The 22,626-nt window shown below is 41.3% G+C and overlaps 1 protein-coding gene across 12 annotated transcripts in view; it reads left to right on the top strand.

Moving 5' to 3' along the window:
* Positions 1-22,626, top strand: part of ABLIM2 (actin binding LIM protein family member 2) — a 1,607,463-nt gene that overhangs the window by 1,091,264 nt on the left and 493,573 nt on the right. For 8 of the 12 annotated variants that reach the window (XM_069632014.1, XM_069632021.1, XM_069632020.1 and 5 more), the window contains exons 11-12: positions 10,051-10,083; positions 13,222-13,342. In XM_069632014.1, coding sequence (XP_069488115.1) covers positions 10,051-10,083; positions 13,222-13,342 — 154 coding nt within the window. The remainder of the gene's footprint in view (positions 1-10,050; positions 10,084-13,221; positions 13,343-22,626) is intronic. The other 4 variants (XM_069632024.1, XM_069632022.1, XM_069632015.1 and 1 more) reach the window with 1 other exon arrangement.

The raw sequence follows: 22,626 nt of genomic DNA, 5'->3' as shown, positions 1-22,626 counted from the left end.
AGTATTCAGTTTAAGCAGTTTAGTCAATGGTTGAGTGATTTCTGCATAATTTTCAATGAACTTTCTGTTATAGCCTGTCATCCCTAATAAACTTTTTACTCCTTTCACATTTTTAGGATCTTTTAATCTTTGTATGGCCTCTATTTTCTTCTTTTGTGGATTTAGCCCATGTTCAGTCACTTCATGCCCTAGAAAGTTCACTTTTTTCTTGCACCATTGTGCTTTTTGCAAAGATACTTTGGCGCCTGCTTTCTGCAATTGGCCAAGTACATGTCTTATTTCATCAAAATGGCTTTTCAGGCTTTCATTTTTTATCAGGACATCGTCCACATAAACTATTGTTCCTCTTTCCGCTGCATCCGGCATGGCCTTTCTCAAAAATATGCCAAATTCACTCCCACTATTGATGTACCCGAACGGAGCTCTAAGCCAGGCATATTGAGTCCTGTCAAATGTAAAAGAAAATAAATGTTGTATCTCCTCTGCCAATGGCACGCACCAATATCCAGAGGTGAGATCTAATGTGGTAAATACATTTGAACCATGTACCTGAGCTAGGCCCTGATCAATGAATGGCAGTGGCCATCTAGATATTGGTACTCTTTTATTTAACTCTCTCAAGTCTGCACACAGCCGCCATTGACCATTTGGCTTCAACACACCTAAAATAGGTGTATTGGATGTGCTATGAATGGGCCTGATGATTCCCCGCGATTCCAAATTTTTAATAATCTCTGCCAATGATTCTAAACATGCCAGCGGTAGTCTATACTGGCGCACAAACACTGGATTTCTGCTACACCCTTCTGGTAGTGTGGCCACATGTAAATCAGTTAAACCACAATCATAAGCATCTTTTGCAAATACATCCTTAAACTCCATAAATATCTCCCTCAGATTGTCCCTCTCTTCATTGCTTTCACATGCATCCGCTAAGGAGATCTGCTCTTCTACCATTTTGGAAAATTCTGGAAAATCTTCTGGTAAGGGAATCTCGGCGCTTTCTTCTAACTGTGTGGCTGTGTCTTTTTGTAAAGCTGCCACTTTTAAATATTTTGGCATATCAGCTTCCACTTCAATGGGCTGATTTTCTGTTTCATTTTCATTTAAATTAAATATTATGCAATCCTCTTGATGGCAGCACACTGTCTCATTTGAATCATAAGGGTGCACAGAATGAATTTTAAATATTCCTTTGGGCTGAGAGTCCAGGTGTTCTGGCAACTCGCCCTTGGCATCTACATATTTTTCAGGAATATTCCCAATCACCATGTTATTTAAATCCGCCGTAGAATGTGATTTTTGTATGGCCATTCCTAATGGGGAGTTTTCCTCTAAATGAATATCCTGACAACCTTTATTATTTACCATGATTTTTACAGATCCCTCACCAATGTCTACCAATGGAATGTATTCACAATCCAGGCCTTGCTGTTTTATGGATTCATTCAGGCATACAAATGCATCAGAGCCTTTCATCTGCTGTCCATTTTTGCATTTCAGTGTTATTGCAAACTGTTTTGTAAATGCAGGAATAATAGTATTTTTCCTCATTTGTAATTCGATTGCATAAGGAACCAGTTGTGCACAATGATAAGCCCTTCTTTTGTCTTCAAATTCAGGTGCCGGACCACCTAGGCGTGACCATATTTTTTGATTAAGGAAATCTAACACCATACACATTCTGTGCATGATGTCATTTCCCATGTAAAATTCATTTTGTGCTCCACTCACTATCCATACATTATGGTAAATTGTTTTCTGCCCAATGCTAATTTTAAGCATGCATCTGCCTGCAATTCGGTTTTCAAAGTCTGGACTGTCCAAGCCAGAAACATATTGGTTTTTAATCCTAAATCTCGGGATTTCTTCCCTTTCCATTATTTTTTGCAACAATTTCTCATTAATGAAACTCCTTTCATGTTCAAGCGCTAAAGTGGCTTTTATTGTTTTAAAATAATCATTTATACCAACATGAACCCATGGTTGCTCATCTTCCATGTGTATTTCTGCCAGAGTGGTAATGTGTTTTTCTGAATCTGTTTTAGGAGCAATATTCTGTTTGCACGTTTTCTCTTTTAGATAAAAACATAATGTGTGCTCATCTATGGCAGTCTGCCAATCTTTCCTTGGGTCCAAGTATATTTGTACAGGTAGTTTTTCATTGTCGCTCTGCATTTTGTCTTGACACATTAATATGACAGTGACACTAGGTATGCAGCTATTCTGGAGATATACCTCCACAGCATCATTTGTTTTGGCAACGGTGTGACATTCATTTATATTGCTGTTTTGTGATTTTAGTTTCTTAGGCCTCAATGGTTTTTTGGTTAAGGACCACAGCACTCCATTCACCCCATCTATGAGAGGAGACAATCTTTTCAGGCAATCTGTCCCCATCAGAAATGGAATTTCACAAATAGATGTGATCAATACCTCTTGTTTCATTCTGTGCTTTCCTATTTTTATGTCAACCTCAGTTACACCTATGATGGGCACCTCCTCCCCATTAAAGTTATGCACTGGGCCTTGATTTTCCTTCACTGTGATCTGACTCTGTGGAGGTCTCCCTTCATTGATACTCTTTACCAGCTCCTTGGACATAATTGTGGCCTGTGCGCCAGTGTCAATCATAGCAAAGGTGTGGCATTTTTCTTCTACAGTGATGGGTGCATAATATCTGTCCTCAACTTCCTCTAATACACACAAGAAATGTGAATTCTTGCTGATTTCAGGGCTCACCTTTCTCAGGTCTTTTTCACTTTTGGCTAAGCACATTGGTAAATGGAAAGACATTTTTCCCTCCTTTTTACCCATTTCTGCGCGAGAGATTTTATTCATTTCCCCATGATCAGAGGTTTTTTGGAGTGTGGCCACTGTTCGCCCATCCATCTGGGTAACATCAGAGACCACATTACAATCCTCCAACTGAACATGTGTAACAACATCATTCAGCAATTTGTCATTTTTTAACTCTGTGCATTTGTGATCATTTAGTGTGATACCAGCCCTTTCAGCCTCTTCAAAAATATGTGGCTCAAAGAATTCTTCAGGTGATTGACTTGTACCCTCCTTGTGAGTATTTCCTTTTTCTGTCTGTGTTCGGTCATTGTTTTGCTTGCCCAGGGAAGGAGCTATAGCATCCCCACTTACTCCCTGTTCACTGGTATTCCCCATGCATGAGTCATTTTTCTTAAATCTGTTCCTTTGTTCTTTTGGAATTCCTAATGTTTCTTTTTCATTTGTGCAAATCTTTACTGTTTTATTTAGCTCTAAGTTAAACCGTACCTCTTTTTTAGAAGTATTTGCACTTTCTGTCACAATTTCATTTACTGGTACTTTCATTTTTAATCCATTAGGCATCTCAGAGTAGTTATGCAAAATTATATCAGAGCAATCTGTCATTTTGGCACTGCAGTTATCATGAGTACTTAGTCACTTTTCGGAAGCCCCCCTGTCATTGCTATGGCCATCAGCCCCCTCTTTGGAAGGTTGTTTTTGCGCTGTATAGAGCTTTCCTATTTGCTCAGCTAACATTTTCACTTGGGCCTCAAGCCACTGGAACCTTTCCATCTCTCTAGGATCCTCTTTCTGTGGCCTAGGTCGATATTGGATGTTTTCCCCCTGCTTGGATCTATTCTGATACCTCTCAGCTGATTGATGTCGGTTGGGATGGTTTCTGAACTCTTGATTCATTTGTGGAGGGGAGCGGGTTGCACCCATCCTTTGATTATAGTCCCCTGGTGGGGAATCATTGTACTGGCGTGGACTGTAGTTCAGGTTTTGCCTCATGTCCTGTCTCTCAGATTGTGGGTACTGGCCCCTATGTTGATTTCCATTATCGGTAAATCGATCCACATATCGGGGCCTATCCTGATTACCATATATCATGGTGCTGGGATCAAATCTGCTCTGTGTCCCCAATGACTGGTAGGGACCATCATTTCTTTGATCTTGATTTTGTCTCTGGTTATTGTTCATACCTGCCATATCAGGCCGGTATCCTACCCGGGGTCTGTCCCCTAAATACCTAGGGCTGATGTAGCTCTCTCTATTACTAGGATCATGTGATTGGAACATTGGTACAGGAAATGGCGATCTTTGTTGATTACCCCTTTGTTCAGGTGTCACATTATTTTTACCTTGGCTTTGAGCAGACTCAAGGGACATTTTGGCTGACCTGATTTCCATTACTGTGGCTGAGGGTTCTTTAGATTTAGGTCTAGTATCTTTCATTTTATCACTTTCTCTACCCTGACAATAGAGTACCTCATATAGTTTTGTGCTTTGATGTACAATCCATTCAAGGGACTTGTCACGGTCAAATTCACGGACCAATTGGGATATGATGTCTTTCTGTAGCCCATAGAAGTATGCAGTTTTAAACACATTGGAATTTGAGTCAAAAGATACATCAAAGCGAGAAAATGCTCTTTTTAAGTCTTGTAAAAATTGGCGAGGGGATATATTAGGTCCAGCAGTAATTGTGTACGCGACTTTCTTTGCCTCCTGCAATGACTGAAAAGGAGAAAAATGACGCCTAATTTCTTTTTCAAACTCCAGCCATGTCATATTCTGCTGTTCATTTAATCCCCTTATGATGCTGGCCGTCGGGGCATCTAAAGTTAAATGAAAATATTGTCTGTACTGTTCCTTAGGTGTCTGGAGTGCTTTAAAAATGTCATGCACCACTTCTAAGTGATCCTCAATGCAGCATTCACCTCCCTTTTTAAATGGTTTGATCAGGGCTTTAATGGATTTCATTATTTTTATGGGGCTACTTGTTGCAATGCATGGAATTGCATTATTTTGTGATTCAATCCTGTTTTCAGGTGTATGAGATTGGTGGCTGCCCCCAATGGGAGTATCAAATCCCCCAAGGGCGCTGCAACCAAGTTCAGTCACCGGCCCAGTCACTGGAGCACTAGCTCTTTGGGCAGAGCTAGAATTCACCTCCACTCCATTGAATGTGGTACCCTGCCGCCTCTCCTGGGACCTGGGAATGCACATTTGCTGTTCTAAGTCCTTACACTTTTTAAGGAGTCTGTTGGCTTCATCTTGCAAATAGTTGTTTTCACCATTCATTTTATTAATCACCTCCTGCATGTCGCACATTTGCATTTGGCATTCATTGAACTCTTTATTTCTCTTGTCTCTTTCTTGAATCATTTTAATCATTTCTTGTTCTGCACTCTGGAGATCACCTTCTTTTTCACAATGTTCTTTTTGTAAAATCTGCATTTCTGAAACAACCTCATCTTTATCCTGCCTAATGTGATCCACTAAGGCTTTTAAGTGTGCCAATTCTTGCTCACTATCTTCAAATTGTTTCTTGCTTTTGGATAACTGAGTATCAAAGTCTCTGCATTTTAATTGCATGTCTTTTTGGCATACATCCAATTCTGCTCTCAACATTTCCTGATTTTTACTTGCCCCCTCTAATTCAGTCTTTAACCTGTTAATTAGCAGAGTATCATTCTCTTGCATTCGCAGGGACTTGTTTAAAATAAACCATATTTTGCCGCATAGCCGTATTAAACAGTCTTTCTCTGCACTTTTATCGGCTGCATTCAATAATCTTGTAAGGCAGACCTGAATTATGCTGCCTTCTGCAAAAATATTGTCTAGTTTTTCTTTCTGCACCTCACCCTGAATGCGGTTACTCCATTCTAACGTGCTATTTGACGACCAATTCCCATGTGCAAACAACTTTGCCTCTAAATATTGCACTAGATCTGAGAATGTGGTTTCCCTTTGTGACATTCTGAAATTCGTTTTTAGTGGCACACTGTTATTATAAAATGGGTTCCCTTTAATGTGCAAATGGCAGTGTGAGACACGCTTGCCACGCCCAGTAGGTATTCTATGATCACTTTCCCGGCCTGCAACGCACCATAAATATGTAGGGTATTTTGTGGAGTTTTGGGGCCTGACGGTATTTTATTACCGCCGAAAAATAACTTAGCAATAATCACTCCTTGTATTCAGATTTGGCCATGTGCAACAATAATACAGTGGACATGCATTATTTCAGCACCCAGACATGCATATTTGGTATGCGTGGTTGGTATGCATGGTTGGTGGTATTTTGGTGAGCATAATTCCCTTGTTTTATTTGTGGCCCCAATGTCCAGAATCCCTTATCTTTGCTTAGATTTTTCGTGTAATCACTAGAGAGACCTCAGACCACACTTTTAGGAATACCACATTTTCAGTGTTAGTGTTAGTGTGCCACCATGGGCGATCTCACTGACTTATTTACGACAGAGAGCTATATGCGGTAATTTTGTGGTAATTTCCACTACCTTATATACGGTAGGGAACTATGTTCAGAGAGTCCCTCTTCCCGTTGGCTCATGTACCTCCAACGAGCTATGCTACAAACAATCACTCTCAATTGTCATACTGAATATGATCATGCACACATCTGTCTTAAAATGACAATTGCATTGTTTAAAAATCTCCCCTCACCATCAGCACTGTATTGGTAAATATAAGGCACACCACCCGTCTGCTTTCAAATATTTTTCTGTATTATAAAAGTTGCATTTAAACACGATCTCACTCTTTACAGAAATAAATAAAACAGCACATTAACAGCATTGTCTGTGATACACTGAAAAAAAATGGCGGAGAACAGAACACAATTTGCAACATTAACGTGTGATTAAGGCACCGGAATCTCCTTTCCTACTCTGACTGAACATTCTCGTACACACTCAGCTCCCACACTTATGTAATTACCTTATCTGTTCAGAGTTTTCTTCAGCTGTTCTCTTTCTGAATGTGGCTCCCTTGAAGTTTAACCCCAGTGAAAAGGAGCGCCTTTCCTTCTCAAACCGGGGTCATTGCCTGGAATTCTCAGCTTTTGCAGATAGGAATGCTCCAACCAGGAAAAAATAGGTCCTTCTCCCAGCTCTGCCAAATCTTGACTGCCCTTCTCTCTCCCCAAACTCCCCCCAGCAAAACTCTGATCACTCCCTCTAGCATGATACTTGCTATGACGCTGCTCCAATCAGAATCAATCATGCCATCTCCTCCTTCTCTACACAATGGCTCATTTTTATAGTAATACTTTGTAACCAACTGATTTCCTGTTCTTTCGAGCTCTTTTGCTTCCTGAATTTATGTGGACAGGGCAGCAGAGAAAAGAAAAAAAAAATGGATGTGCGTTTAAAAGTTCACTTTCAGAATAGGCCTAATTCTGCAGTGGAGACACATTTTTATTAGTGGATTATGTTTCATTAGTCAGGTTAGTTATAAGTAATGTTAGTTATTATTTTCAAATGTGTCTCTCGCACCATAGGCATTTCAGGTGAAAAATAGTGTGCATTTTTGAATGTGCACGTGTGCTTTTAACTGTAAAAATAGATTTGCATCTTATATGTTAAAATCGTTTTTGACTGAATAGCCTGTCTTTCCTTGTTAATCTGGTAACACATATAGCAATGCACCGCACCCTTGTGGTGGTGCTGCAAACAAAATTTGCTACCTGTGCAGTAGTGCTGTACTCTGTGCTGTTTGCTACCTGTGTAGTAGTGCTGTACTCTGTGCTGTAACACGCCAAATATCCTTACACCTCCCAGGCCCTCTGCACGGCCTTGGCTTCTCATTTCATCTCTAAAACTCAGGATATCATGTCCTCTCTCCCTTCCTCTCCTCCCGCTCTTCCTCTAGCCCTTCTGTGGCAACTGCTCTCCTGAACATCCGTGAAGACCTACTCTTCAACCTCAATTCCAACAGACTCTGTGTCATCATCTTACTTGATCTCTCTTCTGCCTTTGACACGAACAACCATGCCATCCTGCTCAACCATTTGCATGATAACCTGGTTATCACTGATCGGGCCGTGGCCTGGCTGACATCTTTCCTCTCCGATCGACCCTTCCAGGTCCAACTTGGACCCTTCCTCTCCGCTATCTCTACCTTTGGTGTCCACCAGAGGTCTAACCTCTCTCCCTGGCTGTTCAACCAATACCTGGCACTTCTTGCCCACTGAGTTGCCGCTCTCTGACAAAACGTTCAGTGTTATGCAGATGACACTCAACCCATGTTCAGGGTCCCTTCCGCCACTTCTTCTCCTTCTCTCATCTCTGACTGTATGTATTCTATCCAAGAGTGGTGTGCAGCTAATGATCTCTGTCTGAATGCCAGTCAGACTGAGATTCTCCTCATCGGCATACCTGCTCCCTCCTTTCCTTTCGCTCTCTGGCTGGCCTCTCTTGGCCCTCTTCCTGCTCCCACCTGTGAGGCTGAAAACATTGGGGTCATCTTCGACTCCACACTCTCCTTCTTGCCTCACATCTCTGACGTCTCTAAGAAGTCACACTACCAGCTGCACCTCCTCAGAGGTATTCTTCCTTTCCTCTCCTTCCCCCAGAAGCTCACTGTCTCCAGAGCTCTAGGCTGGACTACTGGAACAGCCTCCTTCTAAATCTGTCTGCTTTTACTCTCCGCCCTCTGCAACTCATCCAAAACAGGACTGCGAGACTTGTCCTTGGCCTTAAGCCCAGGGATCTACACTGGCTTACAGTGGCTGCGAGGAAACCCTCTGCATTGTCCACAAGGCCTTCTGTGGTCTAGGGCCCCAATACCTTCAACTCTCTCTACCTAAATATCTTCCTTCTCACGCTCTTCGCTCATCCACCTCCAACTCCCTCAGGGTTAGTCGCTTCTCCAAGCAACAAGTTGGTGGTAGATCTCTTTCTCCGGCTGGGGCCTCCCTCTGGAACAGCCTCCCTGCCTCTCTGAAACTTGAGGAGAACCATCTCCGGTTCCGGAAGCACCTCAAGACCTTCCTCTTTGCTTTTGCTTTCTCTGCTCCTTTCCCCTGCTGAATCTGCACTGGTCACCTGGCTACCCTCTGATCTCGGGCCCATTTCTCCTCCCCCGCCAGTTTGCACACCTGCACTGCCCCCCCCCCCCTGGCAACTCCTGCACTTGGAGGCTCTTTCTGTATCCCTACAGTCCCCTACCAGCACTTGACACTTGCTGTCTGCACTTACCCATGCACCTGCCACCTGCTGCCCGTACTTTTTACTTTTGTTTTTATTTATTTATTACTGCTGATCCCATGTACCACACTGCTCCCTCTCCCCCCCACAGCTTCCCCCGCCCCCTCTCCCCTGCAGTTGTGCGATCTCAATGTCACCTGGCCTAGTAAGATCGTTGTCTCTGTCTTCCCTCTGTTCCCCCTCCATTGCCTCGTCGCACATAGAAACACTTTTGTATCGGCGCGTTATAAATACCATATCATATCATAGTTCCTCTGCTATCCCTGAACCCTTACTTGTATCCCATTGGTGGCATCCCCATTGTACATCGCTCAGTTGCTTCCCAGCTAAAGTTGTGGTCTATAAATCCCATGCATACATACATACATTCATACATGGCTATGTAGACAGAGAGCGTTTGATAGGTATTCTTTTTAAGCAAGACGAAAATGTAAAAGGATCACAGTGATGACACCATGTAGAACTCTCATACATAGATTAAGCAGACAGTGGCAAGGGTTGAAGGAGCTTAGAGAGAGATGGATGAGAAGGTCATAGAGTTGGCATGAAAAGAAACAGCAATGAAAGACTACCCACCTATGATTTCACACATGTACTCAGATGTGGATTCTTAGTTGGTGACAAAATTCACTTAGACCCTTAGTAAGCATGCAGAATCATAGATCTGTCACTTTTCCAAAACAAAATCAAATCAAAACATGAAAAGTGCCAATGTTTTTATTAATATCAATGAGTAACGATATACCTCTTAGTTGGTTTTGGTGCACTCTCTTTCCTGTTCGGCGTGAGGTGTTTTGAGTTTTTTGCTAAGTACTATCTTACCAAGAAACCAAGAATTCAACTCCTATTATATGGTGTATGAATTACTTTCCATTTGTGTGTGCGTTTGTGGGCACTTGGTGTAAGTATGTGGAGGGTTTCTCAGGACAGCGTTATGGTTATATTGAGGAGTTATGATGAACTGACTGTTTTTCCACCAATAACATCATGCATGAACTTGCAACTAATTTCCTATTTTGTGTATTGTGCTTTGCAGTCACCTCAGTTCATCTCTCCAACACCAACCGAGGTAATGCTAAATGCCTTTGATTCTTTGTTTTCCCGATCTGTTCCATTATTTCATTTATTTATTTAATTGACATGGGCTTCTAATGCAGAGAACTACACCTGGAAAAATTAAGTCTGTAATGTGGGAGAGGTGCTTACATTTCAAAAGTATATTGTGAAATCGTAGGTTAACTCTGATGACATATGGTGCGGCTCTAGGGTGAAAAGATACCTATCCAAAAGCAAAGATGATTTATGAGACAGGAAGCGGCATGGTAGAAAATTGTTAAAGCAACGAGGGTCGAAGTGATGAAGTACGCATTGGAGTAAGATACACCAAGAGTAATTTCCTTACTCGTGGTCGTAACTTAGACTTGAAAAACAGTACACAAACAAATCAGGCTGGACTTTTTGCTGGCAGAAAAGCCATGTCAATTACAACTAACTCACATAAATAGGTCCCTTTACACCTAAAAGTGGTCATAAGATATGACTTAACTTGCTCTGGAATAAATGACTCGATGTTAGGCAAGATCATACTCACTTTTTCAAAAAACATGTGTAAAGTTTTTCCTCTTGCTACAAATTATTGTAGCCAATATATATCCCTTGCAATACCACACATCACAGACATGTATATTCCCTTTCATTTATTTTGACACCTCACATATAAAGCTTGCATCTAGGATGGTACGCAAATGCATATTTCTCTGCTGGGGTGGCCCAGAGAGTAAATTCATCATGAGTTTATGCTGGTAGAATAAGTTATGTGGCATTGTTCATCCTTAATAGAGGGACCTTACATTTTTGGCAAATGTTGGGACACTTGGGGTTCACCCTATGTTTGTAAAGGCAAACCAGACATGCACCCCTTGATCTCTGTGTCTAGTGAGATGCTTCACCTCACTGTTGATGCCCCAAAAGGCGGAAACATATGTCTGGGGTTGCGGTTTGTAGGTAGTCTTGTTCACTGTAAAATGGTGTGGCATTTCACTGCTGGGCTATCCCTGTGGACAGAACCAGACTAATATACAAATACCTATTGCTCCCTTGGTACGGCACAGATGGATAAAACATGACGGTGGACCCTTCTGTTCGTGCCACATCTCACAGAAGAGCTTCCATGGCCTTGTTAATTCTCGTACATTATAGTTTAAGAGTTTTCGCACGTTTTTAAGAGAACTTAGCCACCGCTCCTCATTAAACACTTTGAAATGACTTTATCATTTTTAAGATAGTGCTTTTTCAGGCATATGTCACTTCTACTCCTAGAAGTAGAAACTTTGTCAATGGATCTTAGAATACATTTTGAGTCAAAACATAGAAATAGTGAACAAATGAAAACCGGAGAGCAAAGGAGAGTTAAAGCAAATTCATGGATGCTTTAATGCACAGTTTCTGAGAGAGTTTCGATACTCTAGAAGCAACTTCCACCCTTGTTTTGTGTGTGTTTTAGTGCAAGACTGTTCACAAGCCTTCTCAATAATTTCTCTTCAATGCCGATTTTGGCTGAGCGGATTTGCTCCATGTAAAAACGCAATATCCAATTAACTGTGGAAATTCATATTTAAAATAAAAATGCCATCAGAATTGGGCAGAGAGGGAAGATAGAGGGTGATATGGAAAGTCAAACAACATATAGACTTTGCATTTTTAATGGTGTTTACAAATATAAAGTATAGGAGAGTGTAATAATGAGCATATTGCAAGATTATAAACATGAGTCGAACAGAGCTGCATGACGTTTTTCTTTTTTTTTTTTTTTACAATTTGAAGCTTAGCATCCACTTCTTTTAGTGTAAACATTTTGAAAAATGCATTTGCCCTACTGGAGATATGAACGTCAGAAAAAGGCATATTTATCTTATACATGTACACTGTAAAAATCACTGTTCTGTTTCAGTGATTTATTTTCTGCCTTCTGACCTCTTGTAAAGCTTTCAATGTCATAATACTAGGACATGTGGAGACAAGTAGAATCTAGGACTGATACCTGAGAGCCAACCAGAACTGGGACCTGGCTCGTTGACCTATACAATAAAAAACTCCAGTCAAGTCTTGAGGATATCCACAATAAATATTTATGAAAACATTTATATATATAACAAATTTCAATGCAGATTAATTGATTGCACATTTGGTCTTTCCAAAAACCCAACTGGACGTTACCAGTGGGCGGACATGTCAAACTTTAAACAGAACATATCCTGATTTCAACCTCATGATTCTCACAGACAAGTTGGTTCAAGCTGCTGTATCATTCTTTATGGTGCTGCTAGGGGAAGGTTAGAGGAAAAGGGCTAATTCGGATTGGAAAATCTGTTGGTGATAATTTATGTATTTATATTTAAAGAATTCCTGAAAGCCACCAAATGAGTTTTATTGGTTGTAGGTAGAAAATAAACAGCCATACTCTGAGTTTGGCAGATTTACCAGTGGTAAATCTGCCAAACTAATTTGCAGTTAGGATACCACCTCAGAACTGTAGGTAAATCTTCCATTTTCCAAGGTGCTGTTATTCCCTATTTTGGAGTTCCATAAAACTCCATTAGGGTTTGGCAGAATTACTGCCTGTGGTAATTCAACAAGTGGTAATTCTACAATTTTTTTTTGGTAAACTTTACCTCCAAAATCAGAATTTGTCAGTATGGTATAAGCAATGGTAATTCCATTTTACCACACCACCAACTTGGAATGACCCCCAAATAATAATTATAAGAAGGTTCTATTTAACTAAGAATCCTAGAACCAAACCTTTGGTGCGCTACTAGTATGGTTCAGCAGGCCAGGCCATGTATTGATACTGGCTACTAATCAAATGTGGAGTATTCAATGAACTTTCCTATCCTACTCTCTACATGGTCAAATGAAGCACATATGTTAAATACATACATTGATTATGAACATTTCTCATTTTAATCATTTTAGCTTCAAAGTGGCTGGTTACACAGATCAAATCACCATCCTTTACCATCCTTAAAGATTGCCTTGATTTGGGACATTTTTCATGCATTTGTAACCTGTAGCTTGTTTGCATAAACGTTACCTCCATCAGTTTCATTGCTCTTTGCAGCACATCAACAGAACAGGTTTAGTCTTCTGACCATATTCAATATCTGTGTTCTGTAGAATGATGTGAGGGATTTTGCTGTCATTTCAGGGTGACCAGGATGACAGATCTTTAAAGCAGTATCGGGCGTCAAGTCCCAGCTCTACTGGATCTGTAGGCTATGGACGCTACACACCAACATCCCGCTCTCCGCAGAACTACAGTAGGGCAGGTAAATGACGCTCACTTATACTCATCCTCTCCTCTTTTGTATGCTGTGTTTATATTAAGCCATTATGACAACTCTGCTCCTCCTATATATGGTATTGAATTTATGTATGGGATTCATAAAGGAGATTACAATTGTGCAGGCCAAAGGCGTGAGCCCACACAGAATGAGAATTAGGGTTTAAGTTTATGCATTATGAATATATACTGCACTGACTAATTTAAATATTGTGTTATCAGATACCGTTAAGCAAAGTGCAAAAATTTGGGACAGTCTCCGAATAAATTCACACATGGGATTGTGGAAATTAAAGTGTTCTGAACAGGTATTTTCGTAAAATGCCCTTCCAGGAGTTAAAAGTAAACAGATAAAACAAGGTGACATAACACTGTTACTGTCTGTTTGCTTCTCTTATCTACTTTGTAAGACAACATAGAGTATGCATATCATACTCTGAGTAGGGCCTGTTTTATTTGAATTCTTAATTCCCCTCCTCCCTGGCACTTGTTAAGTAGCTTGGATATTATCTTGCAGTCTATGTGGCAAAGGGAACTCTTGTACAAGAGGGTGTAAGCTGTTCAACTTTAACCTTAAGGGAAGGGGACATAATAGGCTCAGTTTTTCTTCTCTTTTTCAAATTAATGAAATGAGGGCACTAAATGTCTTTCTCAAGAAAGTCTCGTCACGCAGTCTCCTCAATATTTATGGAGTTGGACATGACAAATTGACATTGACATAATGTTTCCTCTTTGCACATCCTTCCAAATCATCATATTGCTTATTGGTATTTGGTACCTTTCTACATTCAGTAAATGTCACTCTACGATTGGACTTGTCAAGAATATTAAGGGTGCTTTTTGTACATGGACAAAGGACATTGGGGGGCACAGGGCGGACAAATCCCCCCACAATTTTAAGTGGGGGGATATAATGGCATGCATTCACCCCCCCCCCAGAATATGTCTGTGATTCTTTAAGTGTAATTCATGCATTTAATTTATTAATGTATAAAGCACTGGAGGGCCCTAAGGCGTAAGGGCGTTGATATACACACATGTGCCACTGGCACCATCTGAGGAGCACAGTGGCAGAAGTAAATGTCTCTTCTGTTGCACAACAGTAATCCTAAAGCAACAAACTGGTTAATAGGAAAACTCTTCCAACCAATAAAGCTACTATTAAGGAACAGCTCTCAGATCATGTTTTGCGGGATCTGGCATGTTTAACTCATGTCATTCGGCATCACTGCACTATGCATGGAAGACTTCAGGTACCACAATGCAATACGATGTTAACTTAAAAGCAGTGACATGTTTATGATTCACATTGGGCAACTTGGGATCTGTGCAAGCTGCCCTGGAGGTTGCGCTACATTCAAGACACAGACGCACCCTAAAAGGGACTGGGTGATAAAGTAACTTGTCTGAGAGCATAGTTTGGCACAGACATGTATCTTGCAGATATGCATAATGTGCAGAATTTGTAATATCCACAAAAAAGTTAACATGGTTTATGCTCATCAAAGAAGCAGACATGAACCAGTCCATGTTTTAAAATCTTTTAAAAATAGGTTTACTTTGTGATTCAGTTTACTTAGGCATAGGTACGGACTGAGAATTAAACATGGGGCGTTGACGAATAGTTTGCCATTTGAAGTGCTAATGACCCAGACTTCAAAACATAACCAAAGCAGAGATTTACAGAGACAAGGTTACTAGAACATTCTTTGTGGTGTCAGCTGCAGCCATTTCAAACAAATACTGTGAACATTGTGATTTGCAGGCCCTCTTGAGACGGGTCCACGTCAATCATGAAGTCTCAGTCTCAAACTGTGGCAAACTGCCCCGAAATGTAACAGGCAAAACTGGCAGTATCGAGTGTAGGTACCGACTTTCTAGCTGAAGGCTGGAAAAGGTGCGCAGCATCACAGAAGGGCAAGTGAGGCAAGTTCGGCTCTGGTGGTCATCTGAGGAAACTACAAGTGAGAGTAGGTATGAGGCTTAAACTTGTGACAGAAGCCCTTGGCTGCCTGACGGTGGCAGCCAGCCCCTTTGGAGCCTGGTGTGGGCCTGGGGAGCTTTTTCCTTTGTGTTCTGCATGGAATGCCCGCGCCATGTGCTTCAGTCATCAGCAGCCTGGGCACTGTGGATACTTAGAGGCAGCGCATGGGGACAGCTGGCTGGAGATTGAGTAGGAGCTGTGGCCGCGATCTCTCCCTTTCTTATATCTCCTTTTTAACCTTTTTTCTCCTCTCTCTGCCCTTTCCCCATAGTTTTGGTGCCTTCATTTATACAGTTTGCATATTATTTGTTTCATTTTCTATAACGTTGCAAATGTTGCATCAATAAGCATTCCTCAATCCTCATCATACTTTGATCTCTTGATTTCGCAATTCTTTTGCCCCACTTCCACACATCAGTGATTCACATCTCGTGCAGGGTATCACTTCTGGCCTCTCCCTCTCAGAGTCACCAACATCATCTTCTGGGGGCCACGCCACTCTATCACAATTTTTCTCCCCATTTTTGCTTCCTCTCCTTACCATCTTCCTTTCCCTTTCTCCTCTCACAAGCCACCCTACCTGTCATGCTACAGGGCCATGCATTCTTTCGGTGTTCACTCTGACTAATGGAGCATGGCACCTGTGTTTGCATTTAATTCACAGATAATTTCCACCTGTAACTGTGAACCAGTCAGCAATGAATTGTACACACTGGCTGTAATGTTACTCTAAATGCACAGTTGTCGTTTCCTGCACAATATAATATCCAGGTTAAGGAATTTGTCTATGGAAGAACACCAAACTGACCAACCAGGTTCAAACATCCCCACCAGTGCTAAAAAATTGGGAAAATGCTTAATACGGAATGGAGCAAACAAGTGTTGCCACAATACGTATTATGTAAAAAGAAAAGTACTTTGCACTAGGACAAAAAAAATCCGACTGATTTGTGCACTAGTTTGTTTCATGACATAAACGTGTTTACTACATTTAAGTGAGACAGCAAATATCTAAAACAATACATTTTCTTTCATTTTAATTCCAGTGAACCATTTTGTTAAATAATAGGGATTGGGGCTAAACCTTTTTGCACCATGTCATGTTTTGTATACTTACAAAATGAGCTCTAGATTAATTTGCTCCATTTTCTTGCACAAGAGCAACGTTTTGATAATCTGGGACCAGCTCTTTTCTTGGCACTGCATATGATAAATCACACGGAGGGCGGTCAGGCCACAGGCGGACAGCAGTACATATCTACATACCATGATTTCAGGCAAAATTCCAAATGTAACCTTGCACTCCCTAGAATTGTGGAAGATAAATGAGCACAGAGCACTGTTTTCTTGAGCTTGCACAGTGCTTCAAAATAATGCTACGTCTATTGTTAATTTTCAGGCAAAATGCACATCAGCTGAGTAGAGGGCGCATTAAGAATCAACTAAGACACGATGCAGACAGTGCAAAGGATTACACGATTCTGGCATGTCAGGCTTCTTATTACTGGTGTACCCAAAGGCCCTTTAAGACGAGGTAACACTCTACAGGGTGGATGGGGATGCAAAATTACTCAAGCATCAATAATAAAAACGGACTCTGGAAGTTGGTCTCTTTTATTAACAAGTATCTTAAACATGGAGTACAACGAACATCATCAGATGTCTGGCAGTAAGATCTCAACGTATCACATAAAAAACACACTTATATACTAAGTACTCATCATCATTGATGTCATACTATGTGGCAAACTACGAAAACGTATGTGACACTGTGATTGGGTAAACTAGAAACATCTATGTATTCTTTCTATGGGGGTGGTGTTGTGATTGGGTCTCTACTGTCAGGTGCCCACCCCTAGTGCAAGTCATTGTGAGCGTCATCAAATCCATGACGTCCGATTGGTCTCTAAACTATAGGGCTCTTTGGTATGTGGCCCTCTATAATTGATTGGCATGTTTGTACCCTTCTGGAATATTCCACTCATTAGCAGCACACAAGCTGGTACCCCAGGTGCTGGTGGGTTGGTCTTGACCATGCCTCCCCACCCAATTAGCCCATCATCTATCATCACTCAAGCTGTCTGCCACGAGGATAGTCTTTTGAACTTGTCCTTGCAAGTATCCCTGCTCCTGGGAATAAAAGGGAGTGTGAGCATGACTTTATCTTCTAGTCCTGGTGTAACTTGCCCAAAGTCTATTTTCATCTGACCATGTGACTAGAGACCAAGTTTTTGAGCTCCTTCATTGTATTTAATAGTACTAAATGAATAGAACTTGCCACTCATAGTCTTTTCACTGCACCTTAACAGGAGCTCAGCTCATGTCTCACGTTCATTGTATTTTTTCATGATAGATAACCAGTTTCTTGGCTGCCTTAATCCTTGATACTGGGCCAAGCGTACTTCTTGGATTCTTCTTCCATCTTCAGCTGTGTTTATTCTACTGTGCCACACTTTTCACCCCTTCTTTTCACGGGGACCAGTTTGCTTGAATACGATGTGGCTCTTCCAGATTCCTATACATATATATACCTCGGCAGCACTGCCTGCACTATTCACTACGTAAAGCCAGCCTTATGATTACTTTGTCTACTTGCGTTACTGCATCTGTACAATAGTAAAATGGTTTTCATTTTCTCCCTTGCTCTTCACATGTGTGATCTTCCATTCTGCACGTAAAGGGTCACTCGATTCTTTATTTTGTCATCAGGTTCTATATAGTCTATTCATCTTCTTTCTCGTCATCTCTTCTGAGGTGTGTCACTTTCTTCATGTGACGTCACCAATCTTTTCTTTCATCAGTCTTCATGTGCTCTTCAGGGATTCTTCCCAAGAGGCTGTCAGCTCTTTGTGGATACATAAAGAACGGTCTCCTTAATGGATACTTTGCTTTAAAGGCTGCTTGCGTTATAGGCATGATTACAGGTGCCGTCTTTGTCGTTATTTCTGGTTCCCAACAAATAGGCAATTTAGGGGCAGGTTTTCCGGTAGAGGGTTTAGGCTCCTCCTCTACACTACTCTTGAGCAGGGCATTCAAAGTTAGTTAAGGTTTTCCAGCCACATTGAAGGATTTTATACTCTGAACTGCTTTTCTTTTTCTTAATTTTCTTCTGTTTTCTTTTCTTCTTTTCTCTTGTATGCAGTGATGATATATGTAATTTAATACATACGTTTGTGAAAAGTAGAGTTCTTTGACTAAAACACAATAAATAAAAAAGCCCCCAAGGTGTCCCCTGTCCCCCCCAGATTGTTTGTGTCTCCTACGCCCCCGTTCTTTAAGGTAGCAGTTCCCACATTAAATCTCAGTATGCCAAGAGGATGTTTGTAAAACAACTCTGCATTCAGTAACGCCAATATGCACATACTCTTGGAAAGGTATGGAATATGAATAACACACATTTACAAAGCATTGCATCTTCTATTTTTGTTTGTACTGGCTGAAGGCCACACATGTGACTTCAGAACATGAGCTGTGAGCCTCAGAAAACAGCTATTAACGTGAAGCAAGATTGAAGGACAGCCAGCATTGGAATACTTTCAGAAATGTCGATGGTCTGCATAATTCCAAACATTCAGAAAGAGTGACTTCAAAAGTATCAATATGGCCACAGAAAAGGTCATTTCTTTCTGATCTGTGTAAATCTAAGACTAAAATAGCACCTTGAGGTGATAAGATACACCCATACTGAGAATACTTGAACCTTGCACTGTATGGTTTTCATTTAAAATATATGGATCGCCTCTTTATCCTTTACCGCATTGGTCAACAATGATACGAGGTGAGTGCCCGGAAGATATGAAATCTTCTGCCAATCCATAGTAGGGGTTGGGGATTCAAGAAAAAATTGGAGAACCACACCTAGCTCTGAGGTAGCAAGAAAGAGGATGTTTTCCACATTCACGATGGAATTAGGTTACAGCCCTATTTTGGACAGCAGAGTGCATTACTTTTCAACTGAGAAGCCCAGGTTCCTCACTGTGGAGACATTTGCCGGGCAGATACCCATTAGGTATTGACTCCTGAAACAACAGGGATCCCATTTAGTTTTTATGTTTATTTTTATTTTATTTGAATATTTGCCCAGTCCTGGCCCTACGCAGATGGTATTGGCTACGTAACGAGAATCATAGGTTCAAAATGTGGGAGGTGAAACATGATGGTAGAAATTATTTTCAGGATAGGATAAGACGATTAGGATAGACAAGTAGTGGAAGGGTAGTTAGAGGGTCTGGATTACATGTGGGCCGTTTTGGAAAGTGATGATGGTGGGTGCAGCGTGGATTTGAAGTGGTAGGGTGTTCCATGCTCAGGGTGCCCACAGGGTAAATGCTTGTTTTTGTGTGCATGTTGGTTTGCAGAGGGGAATGTGTAGAAGATGCTGGCTTGTTTGTATGGTGTTTGTTTGGGTGGTGAGTTTCAATTTGTTGTGAAGGTAAGATGGGGATTTGAGGTGTATGGCTTTGAATACAATACAGAGTCCTTTGAAGGCAATTCTCTGGGGCGCAGGGAGCCAGTGAAGCTGAGCGAGAGCTGAGGTTATATGTAAATGTTTAGGTAGGTGGAGGATGAGTCTAGCTGCTAAATTTTGTTTGGTTTATAGGGGGCAAGGGTACTGTTGGTGAGTCAAGTGAAGAGAGCATTACATTAGTCCAGCTTGGAAGGAACAAGTGCTTGGACTGCGGTGCAGAAGTTGTCAGGGTGAAGGATATATCTGACCTTGTGAAGGAAATGTAGTTGTAGATTGCATGTCTTGGTGACAGCTGCTATGTGGTGCGTGTTATCAAGGGAGTTGGCATGTGTGGAGATGGATATATGTGGGTTGTCTGTTGTGAGTTCTTTGATCCAGGGTGTGAAGTCTGGTTTGTGCCTAAGGGAGCAGATGAGGAGGTATTCTGTTTTGGCAGAGTTTAGCTTGAGATTTTGGGTGCCCATCCAGGTGGTTATGGTGGATATACAGCTTTTAAGGGGGTGGAATTGTGAAGGGGATGCAATTTGAATTTTTATGTCGTATGCGTATTGGTGGGAATGGACATTGAGTTTGCTAAAAGTCTGCCCATGGGATTCTGCATATATGTTGACGAGGACTGGAGATGGGGAGAAACCTTACAGGACCTTATACTTGTCTGGGGTAGATTCTCAATAAGGAGCCATGTAGAGAAAGTGTGTTCAGTCAGTGAGGTAGGAGGTGAACCAGTTGAGGATGGTCCCTGAGAGTTTCATAAGGTAAGACAGGGTGTTGAGTACACTGGTGTGAACAAGGGTTTAGAAGGCTAATGAGAGGTTGGAGAGTATGCGTAGAGCTACGTATCCTTTGTCTATGATGTTGTGCAGGTCATCGAGGTCGTGAAGAGTAGCAGTCTTGGTGCTGTCTTGAGGTCAAACGCCAGATTAGAAGGGGTTGAGGAGGTTGTGTGTAGTGTTGTGTTGTTTCATTTGGGTTGGGACTACATATTCCATGATTTTGGTGAAGTATGGCAGGATAGTAATGGGGCAGTAGTTTTCAGGAAATGTGGGCTTCATAGATGTATTTTTGTGGAAGGAGATTTGTGTAGTTTTTAGTGCATAGAGGATAGTAGTATGTGAGAGACAGGAGTTGAGCCAGTGCGGAGCCAGTGTGGTGATGCAGTTGGATGAGGTTTGAGGTCGGGATGCATCATGCAGGAAGTGTGCAGGTTTTGTTTCAGCAGTAAGGTCATGGGCAATTTTATTCTGTCAAAAGTTGACCAAAATGCCTTTTCTTTTTTGGGTTCAACAGAATAGTTTCAATGTATGTACATTTTACAGTAGTGGTACAACTGCAGCGGCTGTGTTTAATAGAAATTAGAGTTTTACACAGAGATATAAACCATACCTCATTGATCAATAATCCGAGAAGGCCCTCTGCCACCACTGTATTGCCATTGCACAGGATGCTCCAGTGACAGTGGCATTAGTGGCAAGTGATTTCCTTTAATTGGAGGGGCGTAAAGGTTTCACACAAATATACAGGAGTGATTGAGTGCAATGAGGGAGCCCAAATCAACCAAAGGAGATTCAGGGAGGATCAGCCCCCTACAACATGTTTAAAATAATGGGTAAACATAGTGCATTTTACAGCCATTCTCTGAGAAAAACTATGTTAGAAAGTTTGAAATTAGTTTTGTGTGGCTACTCGTGAACAAATCCAATGGATGCAAGTCAAAAACAGTGCATAGGAGCATTTTCCTCTGTGTTTTCATTATGCCATTTTCTACAATATATGCTGGTATAAAAAAACATTTTCAAGCTGCATGTGCCGTTCATTTCCATGTTGGATGCACTAGTGTATGTCAGCCTTCCCATATAAGAGCATACCCATGCTTGCTTTACACACATGTCAACAGTGATATTATAAGAACACATGTTCATGCTGGCTCTGTGAATATAGTCCAGTATCCCCACATAAGAACATTCTCATGTTGGCTTTGCTAGATGAAGTGCCATGCCACAGTAAGAAAATGTGTCCAATCTGGTTGCACCAATGTAGGCCATTATGGCCATGTAAGAACACTCATTGTGCTGGCTTTAACCTTTTTCACCTAAGCAGTTCAGTCCACCCACATAAACACACTTAGTATGCTTGCTTTACCACTGATGCCAAGTAAAAGACACCATGCAACATTAAGGAAATATGGCCAGTCCAGTCATGCAATAAAAGTGATAATCTTTGCTTTACCATTGATGCCCAGTAAAATATATTCCATGCCACATTAACAAAATATGGCCAGAAAGTTGCTCCGAAGTAGGCCAATTTAGCCTTGTAATGACACATATCATGTTTACTGTACCACTGATTCTGAGTAGAAATTGCCATGCCACATTAAGTAAAACAATACAACCAGACTGGTAGCACCGAAATAGTCCAGTTTAGCTATGCCACAATAGGAAAATATCACCAGACTGGCTACACTGAATTAGGCCAGCCCAGCCACGCAAAAATGCTTATCATGTTTTTTCCCATTAATGCCATACAAATAGCATGGCAGAGTAAAATGATATAGACAAACTGGCTGCTGACATTTAGGCCAATCTAGGTATGCAATAGCACTCATCATGTTTGCTTTACCCTTGATGCCAGGTAAAAATTCCATGCAATGGTAGCCCCCCAAAAAGCCAGCTCATGCTTCACACACGCAGCACAGGCACACACACTCATAAAGCACAGACACTCTCATTCAGACAACATGCACTCTCTCATTCACCCATGCATTTGCATCGGGGGTCGCTTCGTAGAACCAAAATAAAATTACAAAAGTAGTCAAAAAGGA

Source organism: Ambystoma mexicanum, chromosome 6q (assembly GCF_040938575.1).
Source record: "Ambystoma mexicanum isolate Mex_15411 chromosome 6q, UKY_AmexF1_1, whole genome shotgun sequence".
NCBI lineage: Eukaryota > Metazoa > Chordata > Amphibia > Caudata > Ambystomatidae > Ambystoma > Ambystoma mexicanum.
Note: the sequence above shows the minus strand (reverse complement) of the source record. Positions and strands in the feature narration are given on the sequence as shown.